The following is a 21,210-nucleotide window of genomic DNA, read 5'->3' as shown; positions in this document are numbered from 1 at the left end:
CCTCCTTGTTTTAATATATATGTGACTGCCATTGTGTTGTCTGTCATGACCTTTACATGCTTTCCTTTTAACAGGTGAGAAAAAGAAAGAACGGATTGTTTATGGCTCTTAATTCCAAGATGTTTGAAGACACATTCTCTCCTCTCCAAGTGCCTTGTTCAAATCTTATGCCGATGTGGGCTTCCCATCCCACACTTCATTGGTCACTACCACCCAATCTTGCTCTTCTAGAGGAATCCCCCGTGCCAGATTTTCTTGATCGCACCACCAAAGCAGGGCTGTTTTCACTCCTGACTGTATCTTTACTCTTTTTTTGTAAGTGTAAGTGAGGCTTTTTGACCTTTCTCAAAAGGAAAATCAGTAAGGGCCTTAAATGCCACCTTATCCACTTCACTATTTGGATAGTTGCAGACATGGAAGCCAGTACTTTTAAGCAATGTTGCACCAATACCGTCCTCGGTCTCCTGAAATCTTATTGAATTGATAATCTTGTTTTGTCTTTCTACTGGTAGACTGACCAAATTCTGGTCTGTTTTGAAAGAGAACTCCCAAATACTGTAGAGCTTTAGTGGGAACCAAATTGCTCTTCTCCTGGTTTACTACCCACCCATGGGCTAGCAAAAATTATTTTACCCTGGCCGTATGAACCTTGGCTTCTGATCTTGAGTTTGTTACCACCAGGATATCGTCTAAATAATGGAAAGACTGCTAAACCTCTCTTTCCTTAATTCTGCGATGATGTCACCAACACCACTGTAAACTCTCTTGGGGATTGGGCTAGGCCAAACGTTAGGCATCTGAACTGCACATGTCTGTTGTCTACTGAAAACGGTAGATATTTTCTGTGTCCTTGAGCAACTGGCACATGAAAATAAGCATCTTTTAAGTCTATGCTTGTTAACCAATTTCCCACGGAAACTGCTCTCATGATGGATGCTAAGGATTCCATCTTGAATTTTCTTGATTGCAGGAATCTGTTCAGTTTTCTCATGTCTAGCACTGGCCTCCATGCACCCGATGCTTTTTTTTACTAGAAAAAGCCTAGACTAAAAGCCTGTATATCTTTTTCCTGGGGCTTTACGGTTTGTATTGCCCCTGACTCGAACAACTGGTTTAAGTATTCTTGCATAATCTTCATTTTTGAATATTCCCCTTTGAAGACAGACTATGAAAATCTTTCCTGGGTACAGCCTTGAATTCCAGGATGAAACCTGATTCTACCTTCTGTACCCATATACCTGGAATGGTTATGGCCCAGACATGAACAGATTCGGCTAATCTGCCACCCACACTGTTCTGGGCCCCACATTGTTGACTGGAAGTAGAAGGGGTGGAAAAAAAAATTCCAGGTCTCCTTGATGTACTCAAACTTAGATGGAACTGATCTCCAGGAAGACTGCCTTGTTGAATCTTCATTACAGATCTATTATATGTTAGTTATGGTATACAGAATACTACAGTTCCTAGAATGCATATGCCACATGTTACCATGCAATTTCCTGTGTGCATGATGTAAGTGATTGCTCATTGGTTCTGGGGGTTTCTTGATAGTAAGTTTCCTGTTCCTCTAAGTGTATGAGAGCTGTCTCTATAGCTGCATGTTCCTGCATTAACTGAATAACCGTGTGCTGATATGTATCTCTCCTACATAAAGTTATTAGCAGCAAAGGACTTTTGTGGAACTACATCATTGCTGTGCAAGAATCTGATACCAAGGAACTCTGGTAGGTCATCTAACCCTGAATATTAGAGCATTGTACTGAATAGTTACAACATGCCTGGAATATTACTTCCCAGGCTTGTATTGTCTGGAAGTTCTGAACAATTTTTCCTTAGCCTTATTGTAGCCCGAATCATAGCGAGCCTTCTTAGCCTGATTTTCTTGAGGCAAAAAACACACTTTTTACTTACATCCAGCTTCTCCCGGGAAAAATGCGCCGCCTTCCAAAAAAAAAATTGCCGGAGTCCATTTTTTTTTTTGACGCTGGCGAATTTTTCCCGGTGGCGAATTGTGGGAATTTGCCGCAAATTCGCGCTTGGCTAATAAATTCGCCCATCACTAGTTGCCATTTTACAATCTGCTAACATTTCTAACAGCTTCCGTCTCTTCACATTAGATGATATAGCTTCATCCAGCTTTGACAACCACACCTTCAGTGCCCTAGACACTGCATTCAAAGCCACTGCTGGCTTACAGGCTGCTCCAAATGCTTTTCTTAAATTGGATTTCATTTTTTTCTCCATTGGCTCCCTACAGACCGCCACATCATCTGCCAGGAGTGTAGTCTTAGCCAATCTAACTACAGCTGCCAAAATTTTGGATCCTGCTCATCAAAAGGATATTTCTTGTTAAATTTTCCTGCTGTCTGAGCTCTTTTCTCTGTTTTCTTCCATTCCGTCCCAATAATCTAATTTAATTGACGAATGTACTGGAAAACACACCAATTTTTTCCTTGAGGAGGGAAAGAGCTTATCTGCTGAAGACATCTTTGCAGATTTAGTAAAAACAAAGTCAAGGTCTGCCTGACCGCTTTTATTAAAGGATCAATTACTGATAGATCAAATGTAGACTCCTCTTCTGAATCAATTTCTCCTTCCTCTGATCCTGCTTGGGACAGGATGTCTGAATCAGGCGACAAATCTCCTTCTGATAATCTGACAGACTCCCCCTGTCTTATATGATAATGTCTTGGCCTTTTCTTAGAGCTTGATACCTCTTGGAATCCCTGTATAACCGCTTGCTTAATAACTGAAGCTAAGGACTCCGCAAACAACCGATTCTCCTGTGACACAGAGGTTCCTGGCTCTTGGTTTTTTTCACCAGACACTATCAACTTTTTCAGAGACTTGTTTTTTTTGGCATCTGTGGCTGGAAGGCTTTTCCCCTCAGGGTGTGAGGCTTTCCCCGTCAATCCAGGTTCCATTGCTGAAACTAATTAGGAAGTAGAAAGGATAAAAATCAGCTTTCAAACCTAGTATAAAACTGGAATTTTAGCCCCCACACATACCTGTAACCGGTGCTCTGAATGCTCAGCGTTACTGCTTTGGCCAATGGTACTTACAGGAAGTGCTTCGTTTCTTAAATAGAGGCAGCAGCCCTCTAGATGTTTCAAATCTCTTGATTCACCTGCTGCATAACCAAAAATATATTCTTTTCGCAGGCAAGAATGCCTATATTGGCGCCAATCCCACTTTTCCAGCACTTAGTTGCTGGCCCAGCGTTTTACATAAAAAAAAATCTGCAAGTAACCAAAATGGCTGACCGGTAACTAAAGCCTATGAAGTCACTTCCCTTTGCGTCATTGTTACCGGAAGCCTGCTTCACGCACAGACGAACCTCTACGAGTATCTCCTTGTGCACTCCCTCTGAGCTTCTGGCACACCTATCCTGACAAGCGGGAGGAATATAGCCTTGCTCCAATACTCTTCCAGCGGTGGTTCACCTGCAACTCTCATCTGCCAACAGTCCTGACCCGCAAGCGGGAGGAGAGCCCTGGTTATGCAAGTAGCCTAATGCTGACCCCCTGCCAGGGGAGCTATTTCAGCCCTTATCAACTGCTGTTCTTTTACTCCTATCAGAAGTATACGTTTTTATAAAAAAAAAATGTTTTCTCCTCTCCCTGGCCCGGACAGGACAAAAAAGACGAGGGGGAAAGGAGGAAGCAGAACTTTGAACCAGGGAACATCAGGGGTGGTTCAATAGGTAAACAAGGAAGGTGGTAAAATAAGTGTAAAAACAAAAAAGGAGAAAAAAAAGAAACATTAGCCCAACATTTTTTTATTCAAGGCCACCGGATGGCACAGTTGCAAATTTTGGAAAAAGTGGTGGGCAACCAGGGACCAGTGGCATAACTACCAGGGATGCAGCCGGTGCGATCGCACCCGGGCCCGCACCCAGCTGGGGCCCGCCAGAGCCGCGATAAATCTTATCGCAGGTGGCACAGCAGGGGGACTTTATGGCACGCAAGCCCGCAGCTCGCTAGTCACTGACGCATACATTTGGAGAGGGGAGCCCGGGTGCACATCCTGCTGCAGCTGCTCTGGAAGCAGGTGGGATCTGTATCGGATCCGTATCACTGAGCAGCTGCTGAGATCACTTCCCACACACTGCCAGGCAAGGCAATCCCTAGAAAGGCAGAGGTTATGAGGATCGCACTAACCCTGAGCCGGGCGTGTGTCCGAACTTTATTCACCCGCTCACACCAATCCCACCTTACTGTACAGTCCCAACTGCCAGCTCCCTCTCTGTTTCTCTGCAGCCAAATCATTCCTTCCCGATCGCCCCAGCCAATAGCTACTCACAGGGTTTCAGCGGCACTCTCTCTATTGGCTGAGCACAGCTAGTGATCATCCTAGAACTGAGTAGAGAGGCCAGGGCGGGAAGAAATGTAAACGTGTGGGCGGCGCAATAGAAGGCACAGGGAAAATGGAGAACGTATTGGTAGAGTCTAGGGAGGGACTTTAGGGACACATATACAACTCTTCTCTGACAGTTTACTCCCACACATACAGCAGATCAGGTAGGGCTATTACACAACTGATCACAACAACTCCCATTTGTACAAATATCTTTGTGGACCTTTAAAACCCCATATCCCATAAAACTATGGCAGCATAAGTATTCCCCCCGTACAGGACTGGACTGGGATTCAAAATAGGCCCTGCCATTCGTAATACACAGAGGCTCAAACAACTCCCACCAGCCCACTTAATAGTCACTTTCTATGGCATCTTACAACAGCCCCTCTGGCATCCTATATACTAACCGAAGGCCTATCTATGTCCCGAGTGGAGGGGAGGCAGATGCGCACGCAACTTCGGTTAGGATCTATGAGATGCGCGCGCAACTTCAGCCGAAAGACATAGATGCGGCCTTCGATTAGCAGATGTGCTGGAAGGTTAGGATCAGAACAGGTTAGGATCGGGGAGGCAGATGCGCTGGAAGGTTAGGATCTAGGGAGGCAGATGCGCTCACCGTCTCCTTCTGCCTCCCGCCGCCTCTTCTTTCCTGCTCACTCAGGCGGCGACCGCTGGAAGGTTAGGATCTAGGGAGGCAGATGCGCTCACCGTCACACTAGGGGAACCGGTTGCGTACCTGCACGAAAGTCTGTATAAGCGTCGGCCATCTTGCTACTCCTCTGCGACTTTGTCATCCGCCCACTGCCAAATCCGCCCACTAAAGTCTGTATAAGCGTCGGCCATCTTGCTACTCCTCTGCGAGTTTGTCATCCGCCCACTAAAGTCTGTATAAGCATCGGCCATCTTGCTACTCCTTTGCAAGTTTGTCTAATGGCGGCGCTAGCGTCACTCTAGGAGGGGAACCGGTTGCGTACCTGCACGAAAGTCTGTATAAGCGTCGGCCATCTTGCTACTCCTCTGCGACTTTGTCATCCGCCCACTGCCAAATCCGCCCACTAAAGTCTGTATAAGCGTCGGCCATCTTGCTACTCCTCTGCGAGTTTGTCATCCGCCCACTAAAGTCTGTATAAGCGTCGGCCATCTTGCTACTCCTTTGCAAGTTTGTCTAATGGCGGCGCTAGCGTCACTCTAGGAGGGGAACCGGTTGCGTACCTGCGTGGGTGGCCATTTTTAGCAAAACGGGCTATATTATCTCCAAAAAATATTGATGTTGACATGATAAACAACCAAGTGATTGCATTACTTCCTGGACAAAGCTGTGTCTTTCTGAGTACTGACTGTATTGATTCTGAAGACGAAAGTGAGAAACTTAACTTCCCATTAGAATATTTAAACACTATCAACAATGCTGGATTACCACAACACAATCTTATACTCAAAGTAGGAACAATAGTCATGCTGTTAAGAAACCTTAAGGGTAGGGGCACACGGCGCGATTTCGCCGCGATTCTGCGCTAAGCGAGTTGTCGCTGCGTTTTTTAAGCCGAAATAGCTTTGCTAACTTTGGCGCTGGCGTCAATGCAAATCGCGGCGAAATCGCTGCGCTAATTCACACGCGGCGATTCGTTTTCTATTGTCGTCCGAAGTTGCCTCGCTGAGCGTTTCCGGGCGACAGTAGAAAAAGAATCGCCGCGTGTGAATTAGCGCAGCGATTTCGCCGCGATTTGCATTGACGCCAGCGCCAAAGTTAGCAAAGCTATTTCGGCTTAAAAAACGCAGCGACAACTCGCCCAGCGCAGAATCGCGGCGAAATCGCGCCGTGTGCCCCTACCCTAACACTAAGCAAGGTTTATGTAACGGTACACGGTTGGTTGTGAAGAGCATGAGACAAAATGTTATCAAGGCAGAAGTGCTTACAGGATCCCATAGCGGTGATACTGTTTTGATTCCCAGAATTGACCTTACCAGTTCTGACCAGGAATTACCTTTTAAACTTAAACGACGACAATTCCCCATTAAGGCTGCATTTGCCATGACAATCAACAAATCACAAGGACAAACATTGGATAAAGTCGGCATTTACCTATCTGAGCCTGTGTTTGGTCATGGTCAACTTTATGTTGCATTTTCAAGAGTGCAGCGTTCATCTGATGTTAAAGTCAAGATTTTAAGTACAGCTCACCAGGGAGAACTCATTCAAGGACAGGAGAACATTTTCACAAAAAATGTTGTTTATAAAGAAATTTTTCAGTAACACTTTACTACCAATAAACTCAAAATTTAAGAATTCTAATAGCAGATAGGTAATAACAAGCAATAGGCACAGATTCACTCTACATCCCCACAAATTAGCGTCGCCAGTTGCTGCCTGGGGATGCCGAGTGAATCAGCACCCATCGCATTTTGCTGCCTCACTGTTGTTACCATTCTTTCATTAACGATTCTTTAGAGAATCGGGGGTTTACTGGTTTTACAGAACCCACAGATTGCCAGTCCGGGCCTGCCCCCGTACTAAGCACAATTCAGCATGAACAGCCCCTTCAGTTTGAAAAAAATGCATTGCTTTTCTTTGATTTTATATCCTGTTTTCCTTCATTTTACACCAATATTTATTTAATATTATTGTTATAGTGTTCCCCAAAATGGCTGGCAGTTCTCAGTAAATGTTGTTGTTAGTGAACTTGAGAGATCTATTTGCCATGCTTCTTTCTTTATATATTTAATTCCAACTAATCACCTACAGTCATGCAGAGAGGCCTTGCACATGCCTCCCATAGTGTTACATTAAAAGGGTGCTTCACCTTCAGGTTAACTTTTAGTATGTTATAGAATGGTAAATTCTAGCCAACTTTTCAATTGGTCTTCATATTTTTCTTTTAATATTTCTCTCCTTCTGAGTCTTTCCAGCTTTCAAATGGAGGTCACTGACTCCATCTAAGCAACAATGCCTTGTAGGGCTATACATTTGTTGTTATTTGTACTTTTTATTAAGGCTTTCTGCAATTCATATTCCAATCTTTCATTCAAATCAATTCATAGTTGCTAGGGTAATTTAGACACTAGCAACCAGACTGCTAAAATTGCAAACTGCTGAACTGCTGAATAAAAAGCTAAATAAACTGCAAATAAAAAAAATGTAAAAAAAAAACCCAATTGCAAAGTTTCTCAGAAAATCCCTCTCTGCACCATATTAAAGTTAATGTAATGCTGTTAGTGCTGCACTGATTAACCCTTGTCATTAACACAGTAAAAAATGTATTTCAGACTCCTGTGCTTATATCCTTTGAGTACAAGTATGGGACCTGTTATCCAGAATGCTCAGGACCTGAGGGTTTCCAGATAATGGATCTCTCTGTAATTTGGATCTTCATACCTTAAGTCTACTAGAAAAGCATATAAACATTAAATAAAGCCAATAGGATGGTTTTGCTTCCAATAAAGATTAATTATATTTTAGTTGGGCTCAAGTACAAACTACTGTTTTATTATTACTGAGAAAAAGGAATTATTTTTTAAAAAAGTTGAATTATTTGGATTTAATGGAGTCTATGGGAGACTGTGTTCCAGCCCAATGCATGGGGGGGGGGGTCCAGTTGTAAATTTACGCATCAGGGCCCCTGGGGGTCTAGTTACGCCACTGCCAGGGACAATACATTAAAAGACTACTCCAATGCGAGTGTTATTGGATGTGGTTACTGCAGTCTAGGCACCCAAAGAGATTGAATGAGGAATATAACGTCCTGCTTTCTAGGATTAATCATTTTGCTTTTGTCTATTCTAGATGAATACTCTATTGCTCCTTTGTGCATCAGGGACAGTTTGCACATACTCCTTCGTTTAGGGTAAGAAGTACCAAACTACTAAACCTTTTTTGCTTTATTTTATACCTGCGATGCATGTGTTAAATGTATTGGCGATATTATTAGTTCTTTTATATTAACTTTGATATTAATGGTTATACCAATTTTTAGATTTTATAGCTGTTTTGCACACTTTGCACATAAACTAATTATGTGAGCCACTTATGGCTTTTAATGGATGCACTGATTTTTTTACTGAATGAAGACATTTATTACCTGATCTAACACTGGATTATGTAACCATTGAGGCTCACTCATTGAAATTGCTGCTCCACTATTGGTGGATGGACTTTAATTGACTTAACTGAATTTTGGTTACCTTTATATACACTTATTGCACAATTGTTACAATGCGAGAGCTGATTTTGTTTCAGTGACAAGTTGTTGAGGAGCCAACCAGAAAAAATGCTATCCTGAATCTAGTGATCTCTAATGACCCAGAACATATAGAAAATGTGTAAGTGATTGAACCTCTTGGTAAGTGTGACCAAAACGTGATATAATTTAATGTCTGATGCAAAACACAAATATACACTGGGGTGACAAAAAACATGAATTTCAGAAAAGCTTATTTTAATGGCTTGAGGGCTGCCCTTCGAACATAGATTGGAGCATTATATTTTCAGCTAAAAACACTGAACAGAATTTGTTCTCATTTAAAATGATATTAAATCATTACTCTTCTCAATTTATTCCCTTAAAAAGTAGAAGCACTAAGCATCAACCTATGTCGCTTAATATTGAAGTAAATAAGTTACTAGGAAAGAAGAGAAAGGCATTTAAAAAATACAAGTCTGTTGGGACAGACATTTAATGAATTTATAAACTCTATAATAAATGTTGTAAAACAGCAATCTGGAAGGCAAAGAAAGGAAATGAGGAGTGCATTGTGGCTGAGGCTAAAACAAATCCCAAAATGTTTTTTAAGCATATTAATAGTAAAACAGATGCTGGTTAAGGGTATTGCTCCTTTAAATAATGGTACCAGTATGGTTGTAACAGTTACAGAAAAGGCAAATGTGCTAAATCAGTTATTTTCTTCAGTGTATACAATAGAGGAGTCAGAGTTCCCAGGCTCACTTCATAGCTGTTGGCTCAGCTCAATCTTGTCACTGGCTAATTTTATGGTTCATAAAGCTTTAATAAAAATTAATGTATATAAGGGGCCAGGGCAAGATGGCATACACCCCATGGTTCTAAGAGCGCTTAGTTTAGTATTAGACCGGCCCCTATTTCTGATATTCTCAGATTATCTAGTATTGTACCTATGGATTGGAGAAAAGCGGATGTAATTCCAATATTTAAAAAGGGATTACGATCTGTTGGTCTTAATGAAGTTGTTTTCACATGGATAGGAAACTGGCTACAGGATAAGGTGCAAAGGTTGTTTGTTGGAGTAAGGTTCTTAGTGGGGTCCTTCAGGGTTTGGTATTGGGACCACTTTTATTTAACTTATTCATTAATGACTTAAGGGAGGGTATTGTTAGTAATGTAACAGTGTTTGAAGATGATGCAAAACTATCCAGCCCAATTAATTTAATCCAGGATGCGCACGCCCGGGCTGGCAATCTGTGGGTTCTGGCAAATGCCATAGACAGACACTATTTATTGGGCTGGTGGGGGCTGTTTGGGCCTCTGTGTACCTGAAATGCCAGGGCCTATTTTGATGTCCAGTCCTGAGGATGCGGCATCCTTGCAACATTATCTTGACAAACTGGCAATCTGTGAAGCTAAGTGGTAAATGAGATTGAATGTTGATAAATGTAAAGTCCTACACCTGGGATGTAAAAATATACAAGCCACTTATATCCTTAATGGTACTACACTAGGCAAATACATAATGGAAAATGACCTTGGAGTCCTTATAGATAATAAACTTGGCTGTAGCAAGCAATGCCAATCAGCAGCATCAAGGGCAAATAAGGTCTTGAGCTGTATTGAAAGGGGCATTGATTCATGGCAGGAAGGAGTCATTCTTCCACTGTATAGAGTACTGGTAAGGCCCCATCTAGAATATGCTGTACAGTTTTGGTCTCCAGTGCTCAAACAGGACATTATTGAATTAAAGAGAAGGGCAACTAAGCTGGTAAAAGATATGGAAAATCTTAGTTATGAGGAAAGACTGGCCTGATTGGGGTTGTTCATGCTGGAAAAAAAGGTGCTTAAGGGGTGATATGATAACTATGTATAAATATATAAGGGGATCATATAATAATCTCTCTTATGCTTTTTTTACCAGTAGGTATTTCTAGCTGACGCAAGGTCACCCATTCCGATTAGAAGAAGAGAGATTCTGCCTAAATATTCTTAAAGGGCAAGTCAACCCCAATATAAAAATTTGCCTAATAAAAGAAAACTATTCTAAGCAACTTTCTAATATACATTCATACACATTTTCAGTGCTTTGAACGTTATTTGTAAAAGCAGCATTGGCTTAACTCCCAGTTGTTACTTTTAAACAATGTTGCAACAGTCTTGGTTCCCCAGCAAAGACAGGTCTGTTAATCAGCTGCATTGTCTTACATTGTGTCAACAGTCGTAGAAATCAAGGCAGAGAATAGAAATGGACAAACACGGCTTTCAATATCAATACATATACAAATAATTTAAAAACCATAGAAATGTTGTAATTAATGTATAATGCAAAGTTGCATAGAATAATATTTTCTTTTATTAGGCAAATTTTAATTTTGGGGTTGAGTTGCACTTTAAGGGTTTTTTACAGTGAGAGCTGTGAAGATGTGGAATTCTCTCCCTAAATGAGCTGTACAGGCTGATAAATTAGATAGCTTTAAAAAGGGGTTGGATGGCTTTTAAGCAAGTGAGGGAATACAGGGTAATTAAAGATAGCTCATAGTACAAGTTGAAGGGACTAGTCTGAATTTGGAGTCAGGAAGGTTTTTTTTCTGGGGAAACTGGAGAGGCTTTGGATGGTTTTTGCCTTCCTCTATGTCAACTGGCAGTAAAGCAGGTTAAAATAGAGTTAAAAGGTTGAACTTGATGGACATGTGTCTTTTTTCAACCTAACTTACTATGTCACTAAAAAAACATAATATGAGAAAGAGTGGAAGGAGGAAATAATGACACGAGTTTGAGAATTAAAAAAAAAAAAAATAAGCAAAAATAGTAAAGCGATTGAAATTAAATATACGTAAGGGGAAAAAATGTTCCAAATCATGCCACAAAGTTAGGGATTATGTTAGAAACACAAATAGATACAATGATACCATTACCTAGCAACAGCTTCTGGTACCCCAATCTTAAACATCCACCACGTTGTTCTGAATCTGCTGTTAATGCGAAACAAGAACACGCTTTGTCGTCAAGCTTAGCCTCCATGTGTAAACATTTCTAAGGAACCTTCCAAAGGTATCATAAAAATAACTTTGGAATTTTTGTTTTATTGCTTTTTAAAACGTAGGGACTGATTTCTCAAAATATGAAATTAGAGCTCACACAGAAAATCCACCCACTTTCTACTCATTCCTATGGGATTTTTCAACCATTTTCAAATGGTAAACTCTAACCTTCACCCATTGATAAAGATGATTCTAAAAATCCCATGGGAATAAATAGAAAAAAGGGTGAGTTTTTCTGTGCTGTGCTCTAATCTCCAATTTTTTTATAAATCTGCCCCCCCCCCCCATTTGTGTTATAGGCAGGGATGGGCGAATTTGACCCGTTTTGTTAAAAATTCGCCACCTGCGAAATGTCGCAGACGCCCATTAAAGTCTATGGGCGTCAAAAAAACAATTGTCGCGCGGCGAAATTATTTTGTCGCGCGTCTTTTTTTTTTGATGCACGTCTCCATACAAGTCTATGGCCGTCATTTTTTCGGCGAAACGAGGCGAAAAAATTCGCCCATCCCTAGTTATAGGTAAAAACTAAAATGAGAAACCATACATGGTACTAAAATAAAGGTGAAAAGGTGGCATATTAGGCAGGGGCAATCCTGTCCCCTCCATCGGCTGAGGCAGCTAGGTGTTGCTGCTGCCCCCCCCCACTCCACGGTGCGCTCCACTAGGGCCAGGACGCTAGGACAGAGCATAATTGCGCTCTCTGTGCTAGAAGAGCAGAGCTCTTTTTTTTGACACCCCGGTACCTAGTGGGGCTTTGCCGTCTGAGGCGAGTTACTCAACTCGCCTTATTGGTGGAGCGCCTCTGATGTTAGGTTAGCCTAAGGTGCTAAGTACTCTATTCTAGCACTGCTCTAATGTAGTCTATTGATAACTGGCCAATTAAGTTATGCAAATCTCTTATTTAATAGTTACAATGCAGGTAAGACTTCTCTTAGCACAATGCAGGATCTCGGATGCTGACATTTATCTGAAATACATATAACTTCACTGACATCTCTCTATATATAGTTAAAGGGGTTGTTCACCTTTAAACTAACTTTTAGTATGCTGTAGAGTGATATTCATTTTGAGTTATTTGTGCTTTTTGAGTAATTTAGCTTTTTATTCAGCAGTTCTCCAGTTTGCTATTTCAGCTATACTACCTCTGGGAGCACCTGGAAAACACCTGAACTGGCACTTGTATAACAGTGTAACAAACTGTAACCCACAGCACATTAATACCCCTCTGAATTGTGTCTGTATGTTACCATCCCATTTAGACTGTAAGCCCTACGGGGTAGGGTCCTCTAGCCTTTTGTTTCCTTGACACTGAGCACTTAATCTGCATTGTAATTATATTTTATATTTATGTGAATTGTATTCTAATAATGCACTTAGTTACTTTTTATTCCAATGACCCCTTGTTTGTTACTACTAATGTATTGTTTTGTTGTACAGTGCTTTGCCCTCAAGGAGCGCTTTACAAATAAAAATATACATACATACATATAGTTGTTAGGATCCAAATAATCCTAGCAACCATTGACTTAAACGAGAGACTGGAATATGATCAGGAGGGGGCCTGAATAGAAAGATGAGTAATAAAAAGTAGCAGTAACAATATATTTGTAGCCTTTTAGAGCAATTATTGTTTAAATGGGGTCAGTGAACCCCATTTGAAAGCTGGAGCGGGTCAAAAGAAGGCAATTCATTCAAAACTATAAAAATATAAAATAATGAAGACCAATGGAAAAGTTGCTTAGAATTGGTCATTCTGTAATATACTAAAAGTTAACTTGAAGGTGAACCAACCCTTTAAAGCAAATATACAAAAGTAGAGATAAATTAAGTTTCTCACCTGTAAATACATTTGGAAAACTTGAAGCAGACGCCTGGGCACTAGACTTTCTGGATTCACTTGGAAGACTTTCTGTCCCCTTCCCATTTTCTCCAAACACTAGGAAATCAGAGAAACTCCCCTTCCTCAGAGGTTTATTCTGGTCCTTGATCAGTTCCTCTGTCCAGTCAGCAGATCTGCTGATATTACCAATCAAACTACAGGACCTCTTTTTCCTCATGGCACTTTCATGCTTGAAGGTCTGTCCTTGTTTTCTATATAACTGGGGGCTATGAGATGGGGAGGCAAATGGAGAATGATTGGGGGAGCTGAGCTGTCTGGTGGTTGTTTTAATGTAACAAGGATTTATGGGTGGGTAGGGCTTGACACCAGAGTGATTTGTGGCAAGTTGAGGTGTAGTGGGGGTGCCATTTATAGCACAATCAATCAGGTCTGTAGAACCATTAAGCCTCTGACTTTGGGTTGGCAAGTAGCCTGTATCCTTTGATTGGCAATTCTCGTAGAAAATATTGTGAACTGCCAAGTCTCCGCTTGATTCTTCAGGTCCGATAGTTTCATTGTCAGTGTCAGGCTGGGGGGATGCTACACTCTCACCCTCCTTACTAGTGACCGGAGTAGAAACCTGAATGTGAATCTGGGCAGCAGCTTGCTCGTCCAAGGAAGGCTCTAGGATGAAATCAGATATTTCCGTAAGATCTGGTCTTACGTCTCCGGTTCCAGCAAGGTCCTGCTCCTCCACAGCTATAGGTGCCGGTGGGCACTCACCTGCCAGCTGGGTGTCCTCTTTCTCAGGTGCGACAAGGTGTTCAGCAGCATCCAAAAACAGAGTGTGGGAGTTAGCGAGGGGCCCGCCCATAACTTTTGACAGCAGATGACTGGTGTCGCTATCGCAAGTCGCTTGCTGCAATCTGATGGCCTGCTGAATGTCAGAGAGCAAATCATCTTGTTCGGTGGCAGAGTGGAAGCTGTAGATATCCGTGTCAGAGCCCGAGCTGATCCTTTGTCCTTCCTGAGCATCGCTGTTAGCAGGAGCCGCCGGCACATCGTGGGGAATTTCAAAATGATCTGCGTCTGTATCTGAAAGGCCGGCTTCATCTGCCGAAATGCTGATGTCTGGGGTTTTCGTCAGCACCGAACAGGCGCTGTCCAGCTCCTCAGTGTGCAGGGCCTGGCTCCCTAGCACGTCTTCCTTGGAACCACAGGTTCCATCCCTGGCCTTGGATAACGTTTTCCTAATCCTTAAATTGGAGAACACGGACGGTCTGGGTTCGGATTTGCTTCGCTTTTTACTGTTCCCTTCGCCTCTTTTTCCCAGGGTCCTTTTTCCTCCTTTCTTTGTATTCTCTCCATCTTTGGGCCCAGTCTCGGCTCCTTCCTGCACATCACCTGAACATTTTTTAAGCTTAGCGTCCTGGTTGCCCATATTGCTCAGAGCCCTGTCCTTTGTGCCAAGCAGATCATTCCGGTTCCAGTACTTGAGATGTGCTGCAGGGGCGAGGCTTGCGATGAAGCCGCGTTTCCTTGGCTTTGTGGGCAGATATGCGAATGTTTGCTGTGCTTCTCTTCCATCTGCTGCCTGGGTGCATAATGAGCTGCTCGCAGGCTGCACTCCAGGGACATGCTCAGTGCCGAGCTTCACATTGCGAACAGCTCCTTCCAAAGGCTGCTCCTGATACAGCTGCTGCTTGATAATGCTCGGGAAGCATCTTGTGGGGATCCTGAGAGCAGGGGCAGTAAAAACGGTGTCTTTGATTGAAGGGAATAATATCCCTGTGTGAATCGATTGCATCTAGACCACCTAAAACCAGTCTGGTTGCGGAGAGCCTGGTTGTACCTATACCTAGGGAAATAGTGAGCCAACATAGATAATAAAATGTTATATCATGTTAAGTTATATTTTTGACATTAAAAATACGTTACTATAAACTGTAATTGTATATTTTGGATTTTCTGCAAGATCTACTTGCCAGCGGCTACTATTTAGAAAAACGAAATGTTGTTAAAAACTTGGAGTCTGGATTTTTAAAGTTACGCGTTATTGCGATTGAAAAGCAATATCTGTCCGAAAACCTACATTGTCTGCACTCCCGAAATAATGTTGCAAACCAGCCGATTAGAGGCATAGAAGATAAAGGACTCCCGTTACATTGTTTTAAAAATCACAGCCAGAGACCAGAAAGACATGAACAAACACTAATTAAAGGGCTATAGTAGTTTGCCTTTGAGGTAATATGTTATAGGATGTCTTCCTTGACAACTTTTCATTTGGTCTTTATGTTTTATATTAATCGTATGAGACCTGTTATCCAGAATGCTTGGGGTTTTCCAGATAACAGATCCATAATTTGGATAGTCATACCTTAAGTCTACTAAAAAATTATTAAAACATTAAATAAACCCAATAGGCTGGTTTTGTCTCCAATAAGTATTAATTATATCTTAGTTTGAATAAAGTACAATGTACTGTTATATTATTACAGAGAAAAAGGAAATCATTTTTAAAAAATTAGTCTCTATGGGAGACGGTATTTCCGTAATTCTGAGCTTTCTTGATAACAGGTTTCTGGATAATGGATCCCATAAATATACTGTTTTAATCATGGATTTGTAATTATTTGCCTTCCCCATTCTAGCTCTTTCCAGTTTTCAAATGGGGGTCACTGACCTAGACAGCCAAAAACATTTTTCCAACATGTTTTTTCAATATTATTGTTCTTTTTTAGAAAGTATCAATCTTTTTTAGGCCATTTGAAATTCATATTCCAGTCTTTTATTCAAAAAACCTGGTTGCTAGGGTAAATTGAACCAGATAACCAAAATTCCTAATTATGGAAATGCTGAAGAAAACAATAAAAAAATAAATAAAAATGAAGACAATTGCATTATATCATATAACTGAATCTGAATATAACAGTCTACAACATACTAAAAGCAAAATGTAAACTATCCCCCTTTAATATATGATGGAAACTTGGGTAGAATTATATAAATTACACATGCTTTTATGCATTTGAGATGCAGGTTTAAGTGCACCTAAATGCATTAGCTAATTGATTCCACTATACGCCGCCTGTTGGTACTAATGAACACTTTGCAGTTTATTCTATTTGTGTGCTTTATGCAGGTTCAGAGACCAATAGAATAGATGGTCACATTTGGAATTGACAACAACACACTTATATGCATTAAAAATCAATATAAAACACAATCTGCCCCAGGTTTAGGACATCAGCTTTTCTCGCTACTTGTCTCACATCTGCCTACTCTGCCAATTGCTGTGCTGTACTAAGTTTCTCCCCTGATACTCTTTTATATATTTGTTTGCTTGTACCTGTATCTATCTCCATTATTTCTGCTGAACCACAGAAATGTTAAGCTGTAATGTTTAATATGATTTTTGTAAAACCAATAAAAATCTAAGTTACAAAAAAAAAATCAATATAAAACCAATATATGCATTTTTACACCTTAAGCATGCGTTCCAAAAATGCATAAAAAATCCTTTATGTAAGAGACCCACTCTGAGCATTTTTGAAGCCTTATTCCCATTAAAAGCTCTAGCACTCAAGACATTTGTAAATTTGTTCCACCACATGGAAAGCAGGAGTTAAATGACCCCTGTCTTTTTTATGGGGACTGTACCACTGTTCACTGCTTTTTACACTTTTTTTTAGAGTAAATAATTTTACACAGTATGATACCTATGCACTTTGGATAAAGGAGTTGCAGCAGGATTATCATACCCAAACAATGGGGTTAGTTGACATCTGATAGTCCCATAGATCTTAGATTGCAGTAGCATACTTGAATCTTTGCTATAGCCTGACCCAAAATTTCCTATCATCTAACCAGTTTGAACTACAGTGGGTAAAGTAAAAAGAAAACTGTTTTAGAAGGATCGCCAATCAGAATTTGACTTTCATTACATTTAACTTCATTTGGATACGGAGTTCCACCCTGAATCTTTGCTGAACTGAAAAGGAAATCATCAGAAGTAGTAAATGGGCATCTCTAGTGATAGGTAATGGAGAATGATGGGAGTTGTAGATCATACAATCCTGGCCAGCATTTTCATAGAATGATATATAAAGTGTCTATGGATTATGAGAAAAATTATAGCGTAAACATAAAGGATGAACAACATTAGTATTACAATAGCTAGGAACCTCATACCTGTGAATCCAGCAGTGAGCAGTCCTGCAAAGGGGGTGTAGCTAACAACAGAACATGTGACAAGCCCTTCCCCCACCAGACTATCTCAATTCCCCAATGAATCTAGATGATAATTTCCAAGCTATGATGGTTAAACGCTCACCCAGAGGATGCTCCTGGGCTAAACGTTATTCAAATATCTGCTCCAAATAGCACTGTTACATTAATGGATGAAATTGTGTGTGCCAGATGCTTTCATAAATTCCAGTTACAAGAGAAAAATGTAGTACAATAAATCCAAGAAACTCGCCTGTTATCACCTGCCCACTAACACTGTATGTAGTGGTTTAGAATTATGGGAGCTGTTACTTTAGAATACATATGCAAAGAGATTGGCATATGCTTGTGGTACTTTCCACTGTACAGAAACCCATATATTAACGGCTTTTATCTTGTGCTGTGGGTTTGGACACCAAAGCTGAAAGCAATAAAAAAAAGTGGTGTTGATGGGATGGAAAGGGTGAAATCAATTAACATAAGTGTTACCATGTGGTAGAATGTATAAAACTGAACAGAAAGTTAAATACATCTTTAAAAACATATGATATATACCCTTTTAAAAACTGGAAAGAGAAGAATTGGCAAATTAAGAATACACCAATGGATATTACACCTCCCATTATCATAAGTGCTTAAAATGAGGAAAATATTAAAATATATCCCAGCAACAATATGACTTGCTTAAATTTATGTTAATACCATAAGTATTGATTGAGTAAATAAATGTGTAAAGGTATAATGTGTAAAGGTAGTAAAAGTATAAAATTAATTAACATGCATGTATTGTCCTGGAACCTCTTAACCTGTTTATCTGATCAGTTGTAGTTCTCAGAACTGAAATTACACCTGATGTGGCAATGCGAAAAACACATCCTACCTCACTACATTTTCAAAGTATACCAGTTTAAAAAGGAATGTTAGTGGGTATGTTGCACACTGTATCTGTGTCCATTGGGGAACTTTTTTTTATTCAGACTTAAAGAAAGAAATGACTGGATCATTATCTCCCTCATGACATGGAGTTGGCTGACATCTCTGCTGGGTCACTGAGGGATTGTCTCCTACATAAAAAAGGATGAATCACTGACTAGCTTGACTGGGCTGTGGGTGATTTCTGTATTTATGTATAAAAACAGTGCATGTCTCTAGGTTATTTAGCCAAGTTTTTTAAATTGTGCTATAGTGTGTGCCTTGCAGCACTGTTGGTCATAATCAGTCCATGTGCAGCTTATGCATTTGATGGCCTCATGTATTTTCACTTGAACTTTCTTCGCAAAAAGGTATGGGACCTGTGATCCAGAATGCTCTGGACCTGGGATATGCTGGATAAGATGTCTTTGCAAAATTTGTATCTCCACACCTTAACTCTGCTAAAAAAAATGTTTAAACTTTAAATCAACCCAATGGGATTGTTTTGCCTCTGGATAAGGATTAATTACTGTATATCTTAGTTGGGATCATGTACAAGGTACTGTTTCAATATTACAGAGTAAAAAGGAAATCATTTCTAAAAATTTAAATCATTTCCTTAAAATGAAGTCTATAGGACATGGCCTTCCCCTACTTCAGATCTTTCTGGATAATGGGTTTCTGGATAACATATTCCATACCTGTATAGTATATTGCAATTAAAGGGACAGTTTATTATTGCATTAACTTTTAATATGACATAGCATCATAAAAATTATTTGCCTTCTGACTCTTTTTAGCTTTTAAATGACGGTCACTTTATGTGTGAGGCTACAATTTTGTAAAAAAAAATATTTTTTTTACTCAGCCCCTCCTGCTAATCTTCCACTCTCTCATTAAAACCACTGCCTGGTTGCTAGGGTAAATTGGACCCCTATATATAGATCACCCATGATAAGCTGTTATCCAAGTCATGGCTCAGCAATATTTGATGACATCCTTAGCGAGAACAGATAGTAACTGTGCTGCTGTGCTATTTTAGTCAATGTGTTATCCCATCATAAAGGGTCAAACATGAATTAGCTGACATATTACACAAGACATGGTTAGATCTTATATTATGGTTTCTTAAAGGGGACCAGTAACATCAAAATCTAGCTGTTGGTCTTTATGGGGAATAGTTAGGGAACCTAACTGCACTATCCCTCTCATAAAATACAAAATACTACATATAAACTTCTCCTTCCTTTCTATAATTTTCCCTCTGCTCTAATATCTGCCACAATAGGGCTTAGATACAAAAGTATTTCCGCTTATTGCCCTCATCCTTTATAACCCTGTCCATGTATAGTAGTGATCCCCAACCATTGGCTCATGAGCAACAAGTTGCTCTCTGACCCCTTGGATGTTGCTCCCAGTGGCTTTTAAGCAGGTACTTATTTTTGAATTCCTGCCTTGAAGGCAAGCTTTAGTTGCATAAAAACCAGGAGTACTGCCAAACCAAGCCTCCTGGAGACTACCCACATAGGGGCTACCAGTAGCCAATCAGAGGGCTTATTTGGCACCTCCAGGAAATTTTTGTATGCTTGTGTTGCTCTCCAACTTTTTTTACATTTCAGTGTGGCTCACGGATAAAAAAAAGGTTGGGGACCCATTACAGTTAGGGCTCTTACTGACGAGCGGTTGAAGCTGCGCTCCCACAGGAAAAATGCAGAATGTTGCGTCTCAACCTGCGTTCGGCGCCTACACCCCCCTGTGTAAGTACAGCCCCATTGAAAAAAGCTTAATGCGTCTATTTCTGCGCTCCCTTGTGGCTGAACTCAGAAAAACGGAACGCAGGGGAGCGCAGCTTCAACCGCTCGTCAGTAAAGCCCTTAGTGTGTTAAGAGACTAATCTAATTTATGTTGAGAAATGTTAACTTGCTCTTCTCTATATAAGTTTCATTGTTATTAATATTTACTGTTATTGTCAATGTGTCTGGTCTGTAGGTCTATTTAGGTGACAGTAAGTGGAAGCCCCACAGCGATTCTGGCAATGGTAAGTTGAGAGACAAATAGGGAAAGAAGAAAGTCCAATCTTCAATGCAGCTAGTTGCTGGCTAGGAGTTATCTCTAGATGTTATTTTCAAAATAAAGAGAGTATTCTTCCATTGCATACCTGTTACATGTATGTTTTTTTGCAGCTGGATTTACAATTTGTGCAACTAAGTGCATGTTTCAGCACACGTTTCTCATAGACTATTGATATATGAATTATGCCACTTTCGCGACAGGGCGACGATCCATCATGCAACGCTAGGTTTCTCCTCCCTGGCTATCTCCTATAGAAGGCAGGGAGGAGAAATTGAGCACCGTACGATGGATCTTCGCCCTGTTGCCATTTCTGAAGAGGAGCACAAGCGGAGAATCAGTAAGTTATTTCTCAATAAAGACTTTGCAAATTTAAAGTTAAAAGTGTCTTGGTGTTTTTTTCCCCATTAAGTAGAAACAATTTTTTTTTTTAAAAAAAATTTGATGTTACTGGTCCTTTAAATTGTAATTTCTTTTATTCAGGGCCTGGTCTTGTACTGTATTTCTAAGCTCAAATTCTCTGCGATCAAACGATTGGGAAAAACTCTGAAAAAATTGTATGATTTTTTGTTGCAGCGTCACATAACCTCTTCTGCTAGCACTG

The 21,210-nt window shown here is 40.5% G+C and overlaps 1 protein-coding gene across 1 annotated transcript in view; it reads right to left on the bottom strand.

Moving 5' to 3' along the window:
• Positions 1-18,037, bottom strand: part of fmn2.L (formin 2 L homeolog) — a 98,762-nt gene extending 80,725 nt beyond the window's left edge. Inside the window, exons 1-2 of the mRNA XM_018263128.2 lie at positions 17,589-18,037; positions 13,416-15,255 (exon numbers count right to left, since the gene is read on the bottom strand). Of these exons, the coding sequence (XP_018118617.1) occupies positions 13,416-15,204 (1,789 nt within the window). The 5' untranslated portion in view covers positions 15,205-15,255; positions 17,589-18,037. The remainder of the gene's footprint in view (positions 1-13,415; positions 15,256-17,588) is intronic.
• Between the last annotated feature and the right edge of the window lie 3,173 nt (positions 18,038-21,210).

Source organism: Xenopus laevis, chromosome 5L (assembly GCF_017654675.1).
Source record: "Xenopus laevis strain J_2021 chromosome 5L, Xenopus_laevis_v10.1, whole genome shotgun sequence".
NCBI classification, from domain to species: Eukaryota; Metazoa; Chordata; class Amphibia; order Anura; family Pipidae; genus Xenopus; species Xenopus laevis.
The sequence above is the reverse complement of the archived record's forward strand: the minus strand, read 5'-3'. Positions and strand labels throughout refer to the sequence as shown.